Source organism: Lepisosteus platostomus, chromosome 1 (genome assembly GCF_059453375.1).
Source record: "Lepisosteus platostomus isolate fLepPlt1 chromosome 1, fLepPlt1.hap1, whole genome shotgun sequence".
In the NCBI taxonomy this organism is placed as follows: Eukaryota; Metazoa; Chordata; class Actinopteri; order Semionotiformes; family Lepisosteidae; genus Lepisosteus; species Lepisosteus platostomus.
Window position 1 is genome coordinate 68,375,721 of NC_142611.1, and position 18,279 is coordinate 68,393,999.

Consider the following 18,279-nt stretch of genomic DNA (forward strand, 5'->3'; position numbering starts at 1 on the left):
GCTTCCTTCCAGGACTCCTGTCACGAGTGAAAGCTTGATGGGCACCAGCCACGTGCTGAAGATATCGAGGGCTGATTTAAGTTTTCTACTGCTAACTGTTTTCTAGCAGACACGGCGTAGATGCCAATTCCTCTGAAAATAACGTTAGGAAGGTCCCTTGCATTTCTTTTGCCTGTTATTGTTTCGCCGGAAGAGAGATGGTTTTTCCCTGGATCCAGGCTGCTGTGCAAGGGGTTTGTGATGGAAGCAGGACACGGGGGCCGAGGTGAGACTTGAGATGGGCAGAGTCTCCAAGATAATGACCACAAGGCAGACAGGGGACACGGTTTACCTTTTAATACCCTGAGTGTAAAGATATGAGTCTGGTAAGAAGCAACACCCTGACGCACAGCTCTTAACAGGACTGGAAATGAATTCCCCAAATGCAGACCATGCTGAGCTCTTCCATGTGCTCCTGGCAGTCTGATAACCTACCCTGCCTCGCCACAGGCACACTTAATCAAGCTCCAGTGAAAAACCAGAACTGGCTCCCACTGCCTCCTAATGTGAACTAATACTGTACAACAATTCTCTCTAAAAACACAAAGTCTCATTATACATCATGCTTTCATTCCTTAAAACAAACATTAAAATTAAGCCTATATTTCATATATAATTTATTTATCCTCTTTCAAACTAGATTTATAGCTAGGCAGCATGTGTACATAAGCACACTTTTTTTAGAGTAGTTCCCATCATTACAGTATTACAAATATACAGTACTCAGCAGTTCCTCGTACTTACATATGTAACTTGAAAATGTTTTTTTTCCCATTTTTAAATGCTTGATTCAGGATTGCCAGTCTTGGAGGGGCATGTGTGTTTATTGAACTGGAGGTCTTTGTTGCTTAACTGGACACCTAAGTTGCTGAAGACATTTCTTTATATTAAGACACGTAAGATGTGGTGTGGAGATGGTCCGTTTCAAAAGTTGCTGAAACCCGGACACTTTGAAACAAAAACTGTCCAAAACAAAAAACACAGATCCTGGCCAAAAGGAAACATAATCCTGTTTCCAGTACTCCAGAAAAGCAGCCTGACAGCCTTAATGGAAAATGAGCAGGGCAGCCAGTGAGCTGCTGTTAACCACTTTGAAACTTTAGATTACCTTTGCTGGGCCACAGCTACTTTTTACTTGAAATGATACCTGATCATTGAATTAGTTCAAATCATTTTCTAATTATGCACTTAAAAGAGGTAGATGACAATCTCCAGCTGATGTCACCACCATGCTGCTGATCTCTTAAAATAAAGATATTTGGTCTGAAGGCACCTATGGTACCAAATGACAATGCACAAATAAAAGGAATGGCTTGGGCGGATTAGTTTAGTGCCCGAGTCATTAAAGGAAACTATTTCAATTGCAGCAGAGTGACGCTGCGTGAGCAACCTGTTCGAACACTGTGTCCTTTTCCTTTTTGAGAAAACGGAGACTTCATGAACGTTAATCCTGTGGTTCAGTTTTTTTTTGTCAGTGCAAGAGAAGGCGAACGGCAAGCTTTTATGGCAGAAAAATCTTCCAAAACTGGCAGCCCTGAAAGAAGAAATTAGAAAAACCTTGAAAGGACCATGGCATTTCCCACACACAGCTGCTCATGCGGCCAGCCTGGATACCAGAAAGGATCACAAAGCCTTTACCACTATATCTAGACTCGAGTAGATTTCAGTCAATACAGATTCCCCCCAGAAAAAACTACTGCAAGTACCGTCAGGGGTACAACTCCTGTCATCTAGTGGTAGTGCCCTCCAGCCCTGCTCCTGGAGAATGCAGTCCATGCGTTCTGTACGTTTCTTCAATCAGAGGCTAAAGATGGGATAGGCCCTGAGGAATCTGATCGATAATGGTCTCAATGAAGAGAGGGATAGTTTGCCTGGAGTGCAAACAAGAAAGCCCTCGTGGCTCTCCTGGGCCAGGATGGCAGGCTGCTCGAGCTGGGCACTGTTAAACCCACGGCTGCCTCAGTCCTGGAAGAACAGTGTTGGTCCACTTAAGATAAATGCACATTCCAATCCAGCAACGGAAAACTCGGACAGAATGGAAACCAGGAGTCGCTGCAGCCCAAGAGGACAGGAGTTGTCCAGCTGCACCTAGGTGGAAAGCTTCTCAGCTGCCGCCTGTGAGGAACAAGTGGGAAGCTCCTACATTCGCGTTAGGTGCTGCTGTCCCGACTGCAACAGAGTCCATAGGTTTTTCAATGGAAGGGAATGGCTGCCTCAAAGATGTGGTAAATGCCTTGTGAGCGGTTTTCAGGGCGGTTTCAGCCATTCCAGGGTTTACCATGCCTCAGCCGAACTCTCGTGCGTGAAATGTACTGGACCTTTTTTTGCGATTTGCTCCAGTTCCTGCACGTCCCGGAAGCGTCTGCAGGGAATTGTGGGACGAGCAACTGTTTATCAGTTTTTTTGCACATAACTAACAAACTGTCTTTGTGATTATAAGTTAAAGCCGGGACTCCATGTTTAATGGCAAGTGTGCAAGAGCAATAAATAAATCTCGGGCAGGAGTGGAATGAGCAGACTTCGGGATTATAACACGTAGCATCTGAAAGTGGGAACCACACTGCACTGGGCCTGCTAGATTACTCCCAGAGGTCCTGTTTTTCTAAAGCAGGAAGAAATGACGAGAGCTCTCTGCTGATCTGTTGCCTGGGTATGTCCTCTGACCCCTTCACAGGCCACCTCAATCAGAGCCTGCTGACTGTAGATATGGCTTTGCACACACACACACACACAAACGAGGACTGAAAATGATCCTAGTGTCCTGCATGCTTGGAAATGTGTGCTCTGCTGACCTTTCTCATTCACTGATATTGAACTTCAAAAGGCACCTACCATGTTTCTGAACCCTTAAAATGCCAAAACACAGCCCTAAAAGAGCAAAGGCGTACCACTGATTCTTCGGCAACTTCTTACTGCTGTTTTTAGATCAATATTCAAACAGTAAGATCACTTTCAATTAAAAAAGCGCAGACATTTAATAGTTGTATTTTTCTGATCTGCACAAAAGTCACAGAAAGAAAATGACCTTCTGTATGACTTGTTCCGAATCAAAATCAATCCCCTTCTTTGGGGTAAAAAAAAAAGCTATTTCTTCACGTCTTTATCTGACTGCGTGGGGTTATGGGAGAACTTCTGAATATAATATACTGGCTCAAATAAAAGGGAAGAGAAAAGTGGAAAGCACTAGAGAATCGGGGAAAAAACAGGATCTGCCCAAGGAAGCAGCATTCCTGGTTTTGAAGCTCGGTATCGGATTAAGCCTGGGAGCGATCTACGAGGATAGCGTGCAGAGGGGCATAGGGCTGCTGCAAACCTCTAACTATCCAACCGGCTTGCCATGCACATCCTCTACACATGACTCAACAGCAGGAATGTGTGTTTATTATTTGGAGGAAGAAAGGTCTCCGACAGCAGACTGCGGAGGCCCTGGGGCCCGCAGAACCTCCATGAATCCGGTCAAAGCACCCTCCCTCCACGCCGCTGTAGCACTGCGCTTCCTGTATTGCACCGCAACCACTTTCCACACGAAGTGGTGTGACGGCTCCCCTACTATTCCTTCTCACCCTTCCTCTTGGGGTCTCCGATGAAAAGAGCTAGGTGTAAAAAGTACAAGGGCTCCCCTGTCACTACAGGCGCGGGGAACCCCGCGCATGAATGTGGCCGGAACTGTTGGTCCGTGTGGTGTGGACACGGTGTGGATGTGTGCCGCGCTGCCGCCGGAGGCCGATGGTAAAGACTGGAACGGCTCCACCCGCTCTGAGCTCCTCTGGGGGCACTCTGGGGCTTGTGCCCCCCCCGGGTAATCGTAGCAGTGTGCATGGGGTGTGGGATGGGACTGGGCGTCTGGTGGCACAGATCAGGCTGGGGGGGGTCGTGGCTGCCCCCGGCCTCACGTTTGGTGCACCTCGTGGAACATGAGCTCTCGGGGGATGCGCGTCTCGGGCCCGTATAGCTTCAACGCCCGGCGCTCGAAGGCGGCCACCATCTGCTTGACCACCTCGTCGAAGAACACGGTGGCCAGCTGGGAGTGCAGCAGCGAGCGGAACTCGAAGGAGATCTGCAGGGGGCGGAGAGAAAAACCGTCACAGAAAACAGAACTTTCGTTTCTGCTCGACTACAAAAACTGTTTGGCAGTGATGAGAGCCAAGCAAGGGGTGGCGTTTTAAGCTGAACTGAAAAAGTGCTTAAACAGGTGTCTTAGGAAGTATGACTGGGCCAGGGATGAAGGACACGAGGAGTCTACAGACTACGATCTGACCTCCTCGAATTTCTGGTGGCCGTAAAAGACCCTGGGCTCTCCGCGATTCCCGGGAAAACGGGCTGGACAACAACAGGTAGAATAGAAGACAAAGGTGTGGCACTGAAGCGCTGAACGCCTCTCTGTGCCAGTATGCCCGCTAAGGCCATCTGCCCAGCCTCTAGGGGGGAACAAAGGTGCCACTCACAGAAAAGTCGACAGTGCAGGTGCGGGGGTATCCGGGGATGCCAGGGCTGAAGCGCCATATCGTCTCGAGGTGGTTGAACAGCTTGCCATCAGTGCACACCGCCTGGGGAGCCAGACAGAGGTAAGACCTACCCTTCAAGCTGACAACGCCATCTGGCAATGGAAAGGCAGCAAATCTTTTTATGTTAAAGAATCTGAAAAGATGGCACCCGTTTAACTTCTAATGTGAAGAGCACTCGGACTGTTCTTGAAGATACAGGGTGGATAACAGAATGAAAAGCTAAGAACGTCTTCCCTCCCCCGAGCCCTGGAGAGCAGATAATCACAGCTCTGTTTGGTCCAGGGCGCTGCTGGTTGTCTGTGACAATGCGAGAGAGCAAGGGTACCTTGACGAGATGGGGGCGCACGTTGGTGATCATGGAGGTGTATTTCTCGACAATCGGGGGGAAGCCCACCTCCAGCTGGGCCTTGATGTGACCAGATCTCTTGAAAACCACTAAAGACTTCTTGCACCAGGGCACAAAGTGCTTGTAGTCATCTACATTGGACACAACATCATACATCTCTTGCATAGAGTACCTGCCCAGAAAGAGAAGGACAAGATTAATTCTCATGGCAGAAACACGTCAACCACATTGCCAACAGGCAAAGATTGCTTTCTCTTCACTGAAGGGATGTGCTGGCAATGGGGTGAAAGAGAGTCTTAATGTCCGTAAGCACATAGATGGAATTAAATATCAAAATGCAGTTGTGACTGACATTGCTGAACCGGATATCAGTCAGCATGCTGACACTGTATGTGCCACTGTTACGTACCGAGACCTACTGTACACTCCTCATAGAACTAGAAAGAGCCAATTCTGTCTCGAAAGCATATGATCACCCTCTCAATTTCCTTTAGCCTTTGGGGAGATTATGGCAGAATCTACTGGGATCTGTCTTTTAACCAAAGCGGCAAGTTAGGAAAGGCGGCACACACGTCTGCGAGCATGTCCACACTGAAAACAGACTGTGACCTATTGGGCAGCTGTTCAGTGACCTGGTTATAAATGACACCTTGGCTGTTCTCATCCATCTAGTCTGCTGATGGCCTGGGTTACTGATCAAAGGTCAGCAGCCGATACGCTGAAAGCCAAAGGCACGACAATGTAATTGGAACTTGAAGGATGACCCACATGATCGGGTTCCTCGCTCAGACCTCCCGTCACGCGGTCTGGCAGGCCTGTGCCTCCGCGTCACCTGCCACAGGAAGATACAGGGTGGCTGTATGCTCGTGACCAAGTTCGACTTTCATTTATAACTAGAAGTAGCTTGACCGTTGTTTTACGAGGCATTACGGTGGCTTTATGCCTGTGACTAGGCATGCAGTGATTCGTTCCAAAACACAGATAGGTACTTTAAATGCTGGTTAAAGCATGAGCATGTTAAAAGAAAGCCTAACGGAACTAGAAAGTCAACCCTGAGCTAGCAGAGGTGGGCGGCCTTACCCCAGTATCCTGCGCTCAGAGTACTCTTTCCTCTTGTTGGTCAGCGGGTTGCTCAGGTTGATGAACGACCGGCTGTGAGGGATGGGTGTGTCCCAGTCTAGGCAGCAAAGCATTCTGGGAGCCCGGGTCATTAGAATCCCACAGGAGGACAGGTGCCTGCAAGATTTCGGCTGGTTCACTTCTCATTCACCCAGTAATTCCACAGGAACTCATTTACACGGAACAAAAACAACTCGAGGTGGCAACGCGTTGAGTGGCAGCCAGGTCAAATTTCCAAGCCACATCAGGAGAAATTTAAGTTGTTTATAAGCAAAACATTGCCCAGGATTTTAAGAGCTTCAAAGCGATGTGACGTCACCACATCGTATTGTCTAACCATCATTAATCTGACTTCTATATTGGCATTATTAATTCATGGTTAGATTATTTTTTGAAGCAGTGTTAAAAAATAACCCTCTCATCAGAATCATGGTAGTAGTAAGACTATAGACAGCTATAGTCAGATAACAAACCTCTGGAAATGTTAGACTGGAACGGCTTTGATGTTTCCCGAGAGCCCTTCCGAAACACAGTGGGATTCCTGCTGTTACTGCAGTAGAACGATATGCAAATATTGACCCTCAATGTGATTTGAGACACTTCTAGAGCACGGAAGTATCGGCGATGACCGATCTCTCATGTAGCTCAGCAGGGTGGCTCCTATCCAGTCCCCTGCAGGACTCGATCGCTCTGTGATCCAGCTCGCCAGCAGGACACGGACACATTGTCCACTGCACTGGTTTGTAACCCCAGCCCAGACTGCGGAAGGGTGGGAAGCCGAGGGAAACACCCTGCGCAAGTTACTGAAACTCAGCATTTCAGCCACGAAAGACTGGTCAGTGTGGTCAGTATCAGAGCAGCCACGCTGCGGAGGAGCTGGACTGTCTCTGTGATCCCCACATGCCTGGGCGTCTGTGCAAATGCATGAATGAGCCCACATGCCAGTAACGCGTAACGCTGCCCCACTGCTAGTTGCATAACCCCTTCGCTCACAGACTGCGTAAGACACAGCGGCTCAGACTGTTTGCACAGAGTGTGTTTTGAAATAGCTGCCCCGGTAACAAATGAGCACAAAGGCAGGATTAGTCAAACACTTCTCATGAGGGGGCAGACCTCAGTTCTTCTGTCCCTGTTATTGTTAGTTACTGGATTATGGGGAGTGTTGAAGGGCTACTTTAGAAAACAAAACGCATTTGCAGAGGCACAGGTGAGGATTAGGGTTGGTAGGATGTCCTGTTGCCCAGACATCTTGTCTCTAAGAGCTTTGAGAAGCCACCTTTAAAGGCGCTATATAAAATAAAGTTTATTATTATTATTATTATTATTATTATCATCAGCAGACTGTGAGCAGGAGTATCACTGGCTGATACTGTCTGGGGCTGACAGGCTTTGAGTTGCAGGGTACTCCTCTGCCTGCTGCCCAGCTGGGCCCTGAGACTTCCTGGCCACCTGCGGGCTCTTGTCCCCAGTCTAGGGCCAGTTCTGCAGCCAGGGCCCTGAGGTAGTGCGCAAGGGAAAGCAGCCGGACCTGACAAGACATTTCACAGGAGGGCTCCCGCAGTTCAGGTGCCACTCCTGCCGACCCCAGGGTCAGGATGCTGAGCAGAGATTAGGATTAGGAAGAGACCCAGTGCTGCCCAGTGTCCTGAGGCCTCCATCACCGAAGCCCTTCCCTTGAGCTTGATCAGGGCAGCCCTGTTTGAGCAGTCCTTTCAGAAAGGTCAAATGAGAACTACATCTCTCTCAGAAATGGCCAACTGGCCAGAAGGCTGCCGCCGTAGACACACAACCCCGTCATCAAATACGGAAACACCACGAAAAATCCATGTAGTTGCAATGGTCATAAAATCAGTCATAAGCTACACATCATGTTTATACTGGCAGGCCTGGGAGCCTGTCAGCACTGGGTCTGAAATGTAATCTCTCTTTTTAGATCTGTCTGCGCAATCTGTACTCAGATCTGAGTGCAGGACGAACGGGCACTAGACCCATTCAGGGCAGGGCAGGGCAGGGCAGGGCAGGGCAGGGCCCAGCTCCCTCCCTTGCTCATGGGACCGGGGGAGGAAGCAGGGAGGGAGAATTGAGTGCCTCCACGTCTCTGGGAGGAAACGGAAGTGCACACAGGGAGAAAATACAAACTCCACACCGCCGGTTTCCGGGGCCTGAATCGAACCCAGGACCCCTGGACCCGTAAGGCAGCAGCGCCAACCGCCCCCCTCGGCCTGCCATCCGTCCGGGATGCCGATAGGATTCTCTCATTCCCTGAGCAGCCAGCGTTCCCGTCTGCTCATCAGAGAGCCCAGCGAGCGCTCGCTGCCTCCGTCCTGACCTTTCACCTTCCTGCCACTCGGGCCCACCGATTCCGGTTCTCAGGCCTCACGTCACGTCAGTACAAAAACCAAACCGTCTGCCCATTCTCACATACGAAAAATAATATAGGGAAAAAAGCAATGAGTTAGGATGCTTCTCTACCTCGTGTAATTAATGCTTAAAACCTATTGCACTTTAGGGTATAAATGATGCAGAACTCTTCACAGCAGACACTATGGGGAAGCTAGTGAAGGCTCTTTTATTGTGCAACAAGGTCAATGGATGAAGGGCAGAAATGTTTCATGTTAAAGCTAATGGCCAGTAACACCCTGTTCTCACAACAGTGATGAGGAGCCACACTGGTACCACAGTATCCAGCCAACTCACGCCACCATTTGCCCCACTGGGCTGGAAAGCACAGGCAAAGCTAACTCTGCCCTGGGGATATCCACGTTCGGGGGGGGCTTTTGCCTCCTTGAGTTCTCGCCAGTCACGGTGTGGACGACAGCTCCTCTTTCAGCCCGTCTCTCGAGCGGTTCTGGTTCTGGGGGCCAGCCCCGAGCCGGGCGGGCCGGGCCTGAGCCTGACTGGCGCGAGCAGGTTCGCCCGCACCCGCGGAGCTGCGCTGTCTGTTTGTCTAAAAGCTGAGCTGCACTGCAAGCCTCCCGCTCCCTGGCTTAAGGGAGAGCTCCGCCTGCGGTGAGCAAACACTGGAAAAACAAACCAGACACGATGACACGCCGGCGGCCCCCCAGCAGCCCCGGGTGACAGCGTGCGTCACCCACCTCCTGCGGCGCCCCCTTTCTGCCACCCTGCCACCCTGCTGCAGGCACCTTATTCACAGAGCACCCCCGAGGGTGCCAAGTCCGCACCCCCCCCCCCAAAAACACACAACAGCGCAGCGATCTCGCCGAGCGGCACCGCCAGGCGGAGAGTCTCTTCAGGCGGCGCACACACTGGGGTCTGGTGCTCAGCACAAGGACAAGAAAGCAGGAACATTCGACCTCCATATTGCCGACCTGAGTTTCACCGGGTAGACGGCGCACGACAAAACCCCGCTGATAACAGGAAAATGCCCATGTGGACAATCGCACAACAGTGCCAGAAGCAGCTGCAAATAAAAAAAAAACCTGTGAGGGATTTAGATCTTCTGTGAGTGTGGGCCGATGTTATTTTACCGTATGAGTCAACAGCGGGGAATTGTTTTGGTTTTTTTTTTTACTTTGTTTTCTGTGCAGAATCTGAAAAAAAAGAAAGTCCTGCTGTTTTCAGTTAAGGAGAAAGGCTTTTTTTTCCCCCACATTCACGTGAATAAGAAACAGATGAAGCCGCTTCCAAAAAGAACACACCCACTGAAAAACACTGTAAAGACTCCTGCTTTCTGCCTACACAGACAACAAGGGAGGAACAATCCGAGGACTCGGGCCTGTAGTGTACGGAATTCTAGATCTGAGATCTCAGTCTTGCCCTGAGCGGTGCCACAGTAATCTTAAGCCCCAAGGCTGCACTGGCATAGCTCAGGTGAAAAGCCACACTGTGAAGTGAAAAGGACTATATCTGAGCACACAGAACATCTCCCACCCTAATTCCATGAAGGCCATGCATTGGTCAGGGGGAGGGATCTACAGGCTTGGGTGGCTGGTGACCCCTTCCGGGGTCAGAGTTCACAGGGGGGTACAGGTCTTACAGGAGACCCCCCCCCCCGCCCCCACGCGCTGCTCCCCCTACAGCTGCTGGGAATGGGAGGCATGTGACACACTGTCAGACAAGGTCTAACGTCAAGGTCTCCTGAAGCCTCTGTCTGTCTGCACCAACACTAACTCGCTGCACCAGTTTGGAAGGTCACCCTCTGCCGGTCTGGCCTGAAGCCCTGCCAGCCACCCGACACAGGAGCCACTGTTCAGATGCAAACCCTACAAGAGTTTTCCCCTCTCCTCAGACTAGCGATTTGACATCCTTGACTTGGGCCTGTTTTCTTTAGGTGGCTGGAGGAAGCTTAATGGGAAGGATTCAGCATTTGCAGCATCAATAGGTTGTTTGGTCCATCCACCCACAACCCTTCGTGTAAAGAACTCCCCCCCCCCCCCCCGTTGTTGAACGACTTGTTTACATGGGTTGTGTTCTCCCTTTACACTGATGTGCCTTTCACAACGAGGAGACTGGAGCCGCATTCTGCTAGTCCCGATCTGAAGTACTGGACCGACCTTCACTCGGGTCCCCGTCAAAACTCTGAGTGAAACAAGAACGTCCACACGGCCACGCGCCGCGGGACGGCAGCATTCCTCCGCGCTGTGTCACGGTTTCAGTGCCGAAAACACGCCAAGGCGCTACGACCGGTTTCCCCCGCTCAGCACGGAAGACTAAACCCTTGGAAACAACACTGCGGGCTGAGCACCACGTTTTGGCAAAAGAGATCAAACGCGGTGTAGTGGAGCCGACATAACAGCGTGTTTTCTTTTTCTCCCCAAAATGTTCTTCTCAAGCGTTTCTCGGGCGTATGCGCTGCCTGCAAACGCCAGAAGGGATGAGACGAGAGGCCCTGGTGTAACATTTCCAGCCGCACTGCGCCGGGCTGAACTGACAGGGTGGCCTGTGGATATTTAGACCGGTTCCTCCCAGTAACCCCTTCGGAATCTGACTCAAAGTTAGAAGGGGGACCAAGTTCTGCTCCCGAGGAAACCCCCCGACATACTCACGCCAGAGACCTGGACGCCGGCCGGGTCGGGGTCAGACCTTACGGACCTGCTCCAGGTCTACAAGCACCCGCGCGGTATCTGCGCTTTGTCTCGGACGCGGACCCACGCGCCCCTCTCTCATTGACGCCGTTTGTTTTGCTCGTGGCAGCGGGGCTCTCTCTCACCTGATTGGCTGTTTTCCTCGGGCACGGGACCCCACTCGGCTGGCGGACCGGCTCGTGCCCAGGGTGGCGATCTCGAGGAGCTCGCTGAACGTCCGCACGCCCATGGGCAGCCGCCGCGCGACGGCCATGGCCAGGTCCCTGAAACGGGGGTGGATGTTTCCTTTCTCCTCAGATGCCCCCCTTCCCCGAAAGAGCCCCGTCGACGGCAGGAAGCAGCCCTCCGCAGTCCAGGAGGCTCCTTTCTTCTCTCCCGGGACGGTCCCTCGGTTTTACTATTTTTCCGGAGCAGCTAATACTACAAACTATACGATATCACGAAGCCAGGACACGATCGATTAACCCAACATTTAAAAATAGCGGCTGTTGCTTTCCAAAATAGGTGACCTTCATGTAGTACCCAAAAATCAAGTTGCTGTCAGCGATTTGTTGTCATTTTTGTGACTGCTTCTTCCTTTTTTTCTCTGTTTTGTACGTCCGTCGTCCTCTTCGCCAAATCCCGACCTTCCGCCAGATACCGGCTCAGTCGCCTCTCACTGTCACTGGAGGTTACGTCATACAGTTGCTAGGCCAACCCCCTGGAATGGGTGTTGCGTAAAACCGAGAGCGTGACAACGTCCGGTTGGGAGGGCGAGAATAAAGCCTTCTGGGATGGGTAGTTTTCTGAACCTTCCCGAGCCGCGACCGAATTGCTTATCTTGGGGGAAAAAAATATTTTTTTAAAGTTTAAAAACACCAAGTACAGAACAGTATCATGAAACATTTCATGGGATTATTTAAAATATTTCAACTGCAGGATATTCTAAGTTGTTTTTTGTAAAGTTATATAAAATATTATTAATATGGATAATAGTATATATAAAGAATCGTGCATATTCGTCGTTTGCAGTAAAAAAAGCTGAATATCGATAAATCAGAGATCATTATTGTCTCTTAGGTCTGCCGCCCAAGGTTTATTCACACATAAGAGCTGATGAATGTGGCCGCTTGCACCAGCTGCCTCGATATGGGCTTTATTGGCTCAGTCTTCCTCACAGACCGAGACCAGCCTGCACACGCAGCGCAGCTCGGCGCTTAGTTCTGTCACACTAATCCGGGGTGCAAGGACGCCTCCAAAACCAAACCCTGCAACCTGTCTTGTAGGTTTGGACAAGGTTCTTGGCTCCTGCTGCGTCACCGAGAGATTAAACGGGGCTGGGATGTGGCGACTGGGGAGATGATGAGAGAGAGTCACGCCCTGCTTGTCCTCGGTACTTTCGCATTGTGAATCCGGGATCCCGGCATAAACGAAAGCGCTTTCCTGGGCACAAGACCGCTCAGTTTCGATTTTATTCGGAACTGTGCACACGTGACGCACTGTCCGTGGGACAGGGGTGCAGTCGGGATCCGTCAACAGGCTTTTCTTCCTGCGTCGCTGAACGCGAAGCGGAGATTAATTCCGCTGAAACGTAGAAACCCGAATCCCCCTCCCTGTTCGCGACGTAGTTATCTTCTGTCTGCGTTCCGGCGTGGGAATCAGCCTCTAAATTGTCCCCCCGTTCAAACTATCGGTCCTCATTGTTTCTTCCAGACGGGTCTCCCGGCTCCCCTTTCAGAAGGCCGCCTAAGGAAAATCTGGGATCGTGTGACCCGGCCTGTTTGTGTATTGCGAGTAAGGGCTATAATTAGCCGCAGCAGCAGAGTGAAGTCCCCCTAGCGCTCCCTCCTTCATTACAGGCGGCGTAATTAATTACTCCCACGCAGCGCAGCCTGGGTCTCGTTTCCGAGCACCTCGGAGCCGGCGGTAGCCTTAGCGGCCGCTGCTCGGTCCCGCCAGGGGGTGGCGCTGTCGCTCGCCGCCGCTCTTGTAGGCGGTGCCCCCCCCCCAGCCTCCCTCCTCCTCCTCCTCCCCCTCCCTTCCAGTCTACCAGCAATAAACAACAGCGAGCGCACTGATACCGAGCGACCCTGTTCCTCAGTAATAATCATAATAAAACTACCGCCAGTTACCTCTCCAGCCCATCCTGATGAAGGAGCTTCGCCCTGATTGAGTCCGGGAGATGGGAATACTCAACATAACTGACCAGGTGAGGGACCCGCGACGTGCGGAGGGGAGAAACGCGGTGGAAATAACGATCGGGTTTTTTTTTTTCCGCTTCTTTTCCGGAGGGCGGGCGGCTGAGACCTCGGCCCGGGCTGACTAGGAAAGGCCGGCGGCTGTAGGCCCCTCGACGTCCTTTTTCGCGTCACATTTTCCCCCCCCTCAAATCTCCTCGTATTTAAAACTCCCCCCGGGCAGGGCAGGACTGGGTCGCAGTCGCGGCTGGTGTTAGATCTGGATTTTCTCTTAACGACCGTTTCTTTGTGTGACTTTTGTGCGCTGTCTCAATCGTGTAGTTTTTTTTTCCAATTGCAGCTGCGGCCGAGGGATGAGGGACGCGCACTCCCGTCTCCGGGTTGTAATGTCAGACACAGAAGGGGGTTTTTCCGCCGCTTTCGGTTCCCGGAAATATTTAGCTCTTTTCCATGCTTAAAAAAAAAAATTCTGCAACTATGAAAATGCATCTTTTTCTACGATTGTCCGGGAATCTAAAGCGCTGTACCTAGACAACGTCGTTTTTATGTGTGTTTGCATGGTGAGGCGGAACGTTTTTGGCTAGTGATGCTGCCGAGGCTAGCTGAACGCAGGTCTTTTTTTTTTTGTAATTTTGACACAACCTTTTTCCAGACGCTTGCACATTTAGAGGAAAGACATTTGGCAAAAGCGATTCCGTTGCAATTGGTCTAAGCGGTAAACTGAGGGCTGGCGGCCCACCCATTAATCTGTAGGGTCGCGGCTCACCTGCCTATCTTAAAATAAAAGCGAAAGAATATTAATGGGTGAATTGTCCCCCCCCCCCCCCCGCCGTCGTTGGGAAGGGAGACGGGGAGGTTGCCAAGAAACGCGGGAGTGTGTGTTTGAAGATGTCCGAGCACCTGAAGGTGCCTGCGCCTGGCCGGGGTGTTGAGCTCAACACTGCGCGTCTCCGGTCAGCGCCCAAAGCCCCATCCGTGAGCCGAAACAAGGCGCCCTGGCAGATGAATCGGACGTTTTATAAATACAATATTACCGATCTTTTAAAACGTTTTGTGGTGCAGTGGGCATGAAACTAATGAGCCACACATTTTATACTGTCCATGGTGTGGATTTTGACCCTGGTCTGAGTGTGACGTGTGTGTATATGCGTCGTTGTTTTTGCTGCTCCCATGACGTCGCTGTTAAGGCCGTTCCAGGTTTTGCCTGGAGCAATGACGAGGCACTGGGAAGCAGAGAAGGCGAATGTGTAAATATGTCGTCTTAACTTTGCCTGTTATGCTTCCAGCCCCCCGTGTGCACTCTGTTAGAGCCCGTGGTTCAGAACATTAAATCTCGAGCCAGACCCGACACCTCTGCCCAGAGAGTATTGCTAGAACCTCTTGTGATATGATCTGTGTGGTGCAAAAATACGGCAGTGTTAGGGATTGTGTCCACACAGTGGACATCCCTGGAGTGCTTTGCCTGGCCTAGAAGCCGTTTGACAGTTAGGGCTGTAGGGCTTTCAAGGGGTGACAGGAAGGTCTTCACTGCGGAGCTCCTGAAGCCAGGCAGGGCCTGAGGGATGCGAGTGTTGAAGATGTGGGGAGGTCTCGCTGTGCTCTGGATCCCTGCTCCGTCTTTCGAAACCCTGCGTTCTGTTCACCCTTCAAAGATCAATTTGGCCCTCTTAACCAGTATGGGGGGGGTAATGAAGACAGTTGGCTTTTTCCTCAAAGTGAATGAAGGAGCAGATCTTCCTCTGAAGGCCTGTGAGCCATGTGTGAGCACCTGAGGGAGGTACTCTGTGTCCTTCTAGCTCGGATCCTGTGATCTCTGCTAGATCGTGCGGTGAACCTGTGACCTAACAATCCTGCGATTTATTTATTTGCACCCTGCCAAAGGCGGATGGGGAACCTCCATTCTCTGCTGGGCTTTGCTTTACAGGACAACAGCCCTGTATTTCCATGTTTTCGCTCTGTGTATTATGGCGAAGGTGTAGGAGACGCCTCCTTCTCTTTCCATTGTTAGCATCCTGACTCCCCCCCGCAATAAGCAGATGAGATCTGCCTTTCCAGGAAAACCCTTTGAGGGAAAAGAAGATAAAGCCAGTCGAGTCGCACTGCGCGCAGTCCTGAATAGTGCTCAAGTCGTGATCCGTGTTTGTTTATTTTAAGTTACGCCAGCTTCCCTCTACCCCTCTTTACGCAGAGGGTGGCGGGAGTCTGGAGCAAGCCACCCAGTCATGTTGTGGAAGCTGGTAAACTGGCTTCTTTCAAGAAATGGGTGGGTCAGATCGTGGCATCTATTACAATGCATTCCTGCCGAGCAGGCGGTGTAACCTTTCTCCTGTTCTTGAACTACAAACCCAAATTGCAGAACGGCGCGTGCGAGGAAATGCCTTTATCAAACGGCATCGGATGGATGTATAGAATTGTATGAACGTGAGGAGTCCAGGTGTTCCTCGCCCGAAACAGTGGCTATTGTTCGTACCCCAGCTGCTGTGCTCTCCCTAGGACAGTGACCAGCCATGCTGTCTGCCGAGAGGATGAGAGGGTGTTTAAGTGCTTGTGTGTTATTTCTAAACTCTGAAAGAGTCTTGTTTTGTCTTGCAGCCCCCCCTGGTCCAGGCTATATTTAACCGGAATGCAGAAGAAGTTCAATTGTTGTTGCACAAGAAGGAAGATGTCAATGCACTGGTGAGAACTGCGGTCTTTTTCTTGACACGTTCTTCGCGGGTGGAGTCCATAATTATTAACAAATGGTTCTCTTGTGATGGCTCGTGGGCGATTGGGCCTGGCTTTGGTTGGTGTGCCTTGCTGAGCACATTCGATAGATCACTTTGTGATGTCTCTTTTGTGCGGCGTTCTACAAATCGAGTCCCTGCCCTTTGTGAGCCCTGAATCTGGCCTTCTGCAGCAGACTGCCAAGTCCTGCTATTCCAAATTGCTACCTGTACATATTGTTGTACAGTAATGAATGCAACTTTGAGTTATCTATCTAAATAACTCTTCTGAAGCAGGCATTCATACAAGTTCATGTTTTGAGCAAAAACAAAAAGGCCACAAAGGGTTAAAACTAAATTAGCTGATGAATCTTTCCCAGACTAAGTAGTCCTGAAATTAATTCAAAACTAAAAGCATTATGGCATTTCTTGGAAGTGTATCTGGTGCTATTAGCGTCTTGAAATGAAAATTGTGCCCTGTCAGCTTCTTCTTCTGCTGTGATGGAGGGGAGCAACATGGGATTTTAGTAGAACCTCTGATTCCTTTGTTTTCGGCGAAGGTAACCCGGCCCCGACCCGTCCGACGAGCCTGGACTGTGTGCGGCGCGGTTTTAAAAAGTCCTCTGCACAATCCGAGCCTCCCTAATTTGCCTGTTGTTCCGGGATCCGAAGTCTGTGGTGGTTTGATTTCCTTTGCGCAGCAAGTCAAAACTTCTGACTCCGTGGGGCTGATAAAAAAAAATCACCTTAGAAAAGGATTCGGTATCGGAACAGAAGGATGCCAAGTCACTGTGCATTATTGTTTTCAGTGACCTTATTGTTCGGCTGGTCAGATACTCCTCACGCGGTACTTGATTCTGTGGGTGAAGGACCTACCGTCAGATCTAAACCAGCCCCGCTCCGGCTGCGCTTTGCTGTCCAGTGCTATCTGTCTGTGCCGATTTCCCACAGATGCCCCAGTGGGAGTTGGGAGTGCCCGGAGTTGGTATGCTGAGGAGTGGGGATGATGTCCCGGAAGTGGCTGTGTCAGGGGCTCGCCCCACTCAATTCCCCACAGTCGATCCGGAGCGTATCCTGTTCGGCTTACTGTAGTGGGGGAAAAAAAGCATGAGCTCCCCGTCTTCTCCAGCTGTGTTGTCCTGAATGTCCCCATCAAAACTGATTACAAGGTCTGAGCCAACATTTTCGATAACCGAGCCGCGTCTTGGACTGCTTCGGCGCTGAAATTGTCGCTGTCCCCTAGATGTTCAGCTAGAGTCCTCGCGCTGGGCTCCATGGGCAGGCCAGATGCTATTCCACAGCAGGTCCGGGCCGTGGGCTCCTGGTCTGCAGGACTCCTGGGGGCGTGGAGCTCCCTGGACGTCTCCACTCCAACAGCGCGTCTTCGAGATGGGCTGCTCAATGACGGCCGGCTGGATGTGGGGCCCTGTTGTTGTTGTCGTTGTTGACTCGGGGCCCTGAGTCGCCCCAAACCTGTCGTCCGCTTTCAGCCGTAGGGTTTTGACTGGCCACTCGCGGGGAAACCCGCGGCAGCAGGGAGGGCCAGCACCCCAGCGAGCGTCCTGTAACTTTCTGGGACGGTACCGTGTGAAAATCAAATCTGCCCACGGGTACCGCGGCGGCTCCGAGACGAGCACGTGACCCCGCCCTGTCGAGGGCCGGGCGCCGTCTCCGAGCGGGGTGAAGGGGCTGAGGGGACTCCGGCGGGTGCTCCCGCAGGAGGGCAGCGGTGCCTGATCTGGGAATTGCGGTGTGCTTTAATGAGGCCCAGTGCGGCGTGTGTTGTGTTCCGGCCTCCCTAGTAACGGCGGTGCGCTCCTTGAACGTCGCAGAAGAGAGGTCGTTCCGCTTGCCGAGCCCGTGTGGCAGCACGTTAATTGATCCCAGGATGTCGTATCTTGGAGGAAGCTGTTTCCTGGAGGAAGCCAGAGTATCGGCTGCAACAGCATGGCTGGGCAGCTTGTTCCAGACTATCGCATCTGTTTTGCCTGCTTCTTCAGCTGCAGTTGATCCCTCGCACATCTTCCGAAAGATATAGGTCCCGAAGAGGAATGCGAAGCACAAAAATCGTTCTACTCGACATCTTGCTTGTATGCCTTCGGCAGGGGCTCGTCGCAGTTCATTATTTCCACCTTCGGCAGCATTCCTCTCCACAGGGCTGGCATGCCTGTCGAACCGTGGCCCTTCACACAGGGGCTGAATTGGGGATCAGCAGCACCAGTCCCTGAAATCTGAGTTCCTGGGGGTTAAGAGCTGGGAAGTGTAGCAGGATTCACTTCTCATCCACGTAATTCAGTCAAGTCATTAAGGCCCGAGCTGGCACGAAAACCTGAAGCGAGGGCAGCG

General features: G+C 51.4%; 2 protein-coding genes across 2 annotated transcripts in view; one reads left to right on the forward strand and one right to left on the reverse strand.

Moving 5' to 3' along the window:
• Window positions 1-321: 321 nt before the first annotated feature.
• coq10a (coenzyme Q10A) lies at window positions 322-11,875 on the reverse strand. Its single transcript, XM_088634610.1, has 5 exons — window positions 11,180-11,875; window positions 5,971-6,126; window positions 4,870-5,062; window positions 4,485-4,586; window positions 322-4,096 (listed from the first exon to the last, which is right to left on the reverse strand). Exons 1-5 carry the CDS (start codon window positions 11,305-11,307, stop codon window positions 3,929-3,931), a joined length of 747 nt encoding a protein of 248 aa, XP_088490736.1. The 5' UTR covers window positions 11,308-11,875; the 3' UTR covers window positions 322-3,928.
• A 1,183-nt stretch (window positions 11,876-13,058) lies between these two features.
• The window catches only part of ankrd52a (ankyrin repeat domain 52a), a 42,740-nt gene continuing 37,519 nt past the window's right edge, over window positions 13,059-18,279 (forward strand). The window contains exons 1-2 of the mRNA XM_088634404.1: window positions 13,059-13,242; window positions 15,824-15,907. Coding sequence (XP_088490530.1) covers window positions 13,216-13,242; window positions 15,824-15,907 — 111 coding nt within the window. The 5' untranslated portion in view covers window positions 13,059-13,215. The remainder of the gene's footprint in view (window positions 13,243-15,823; window positions 15,908-18,279) is intronic.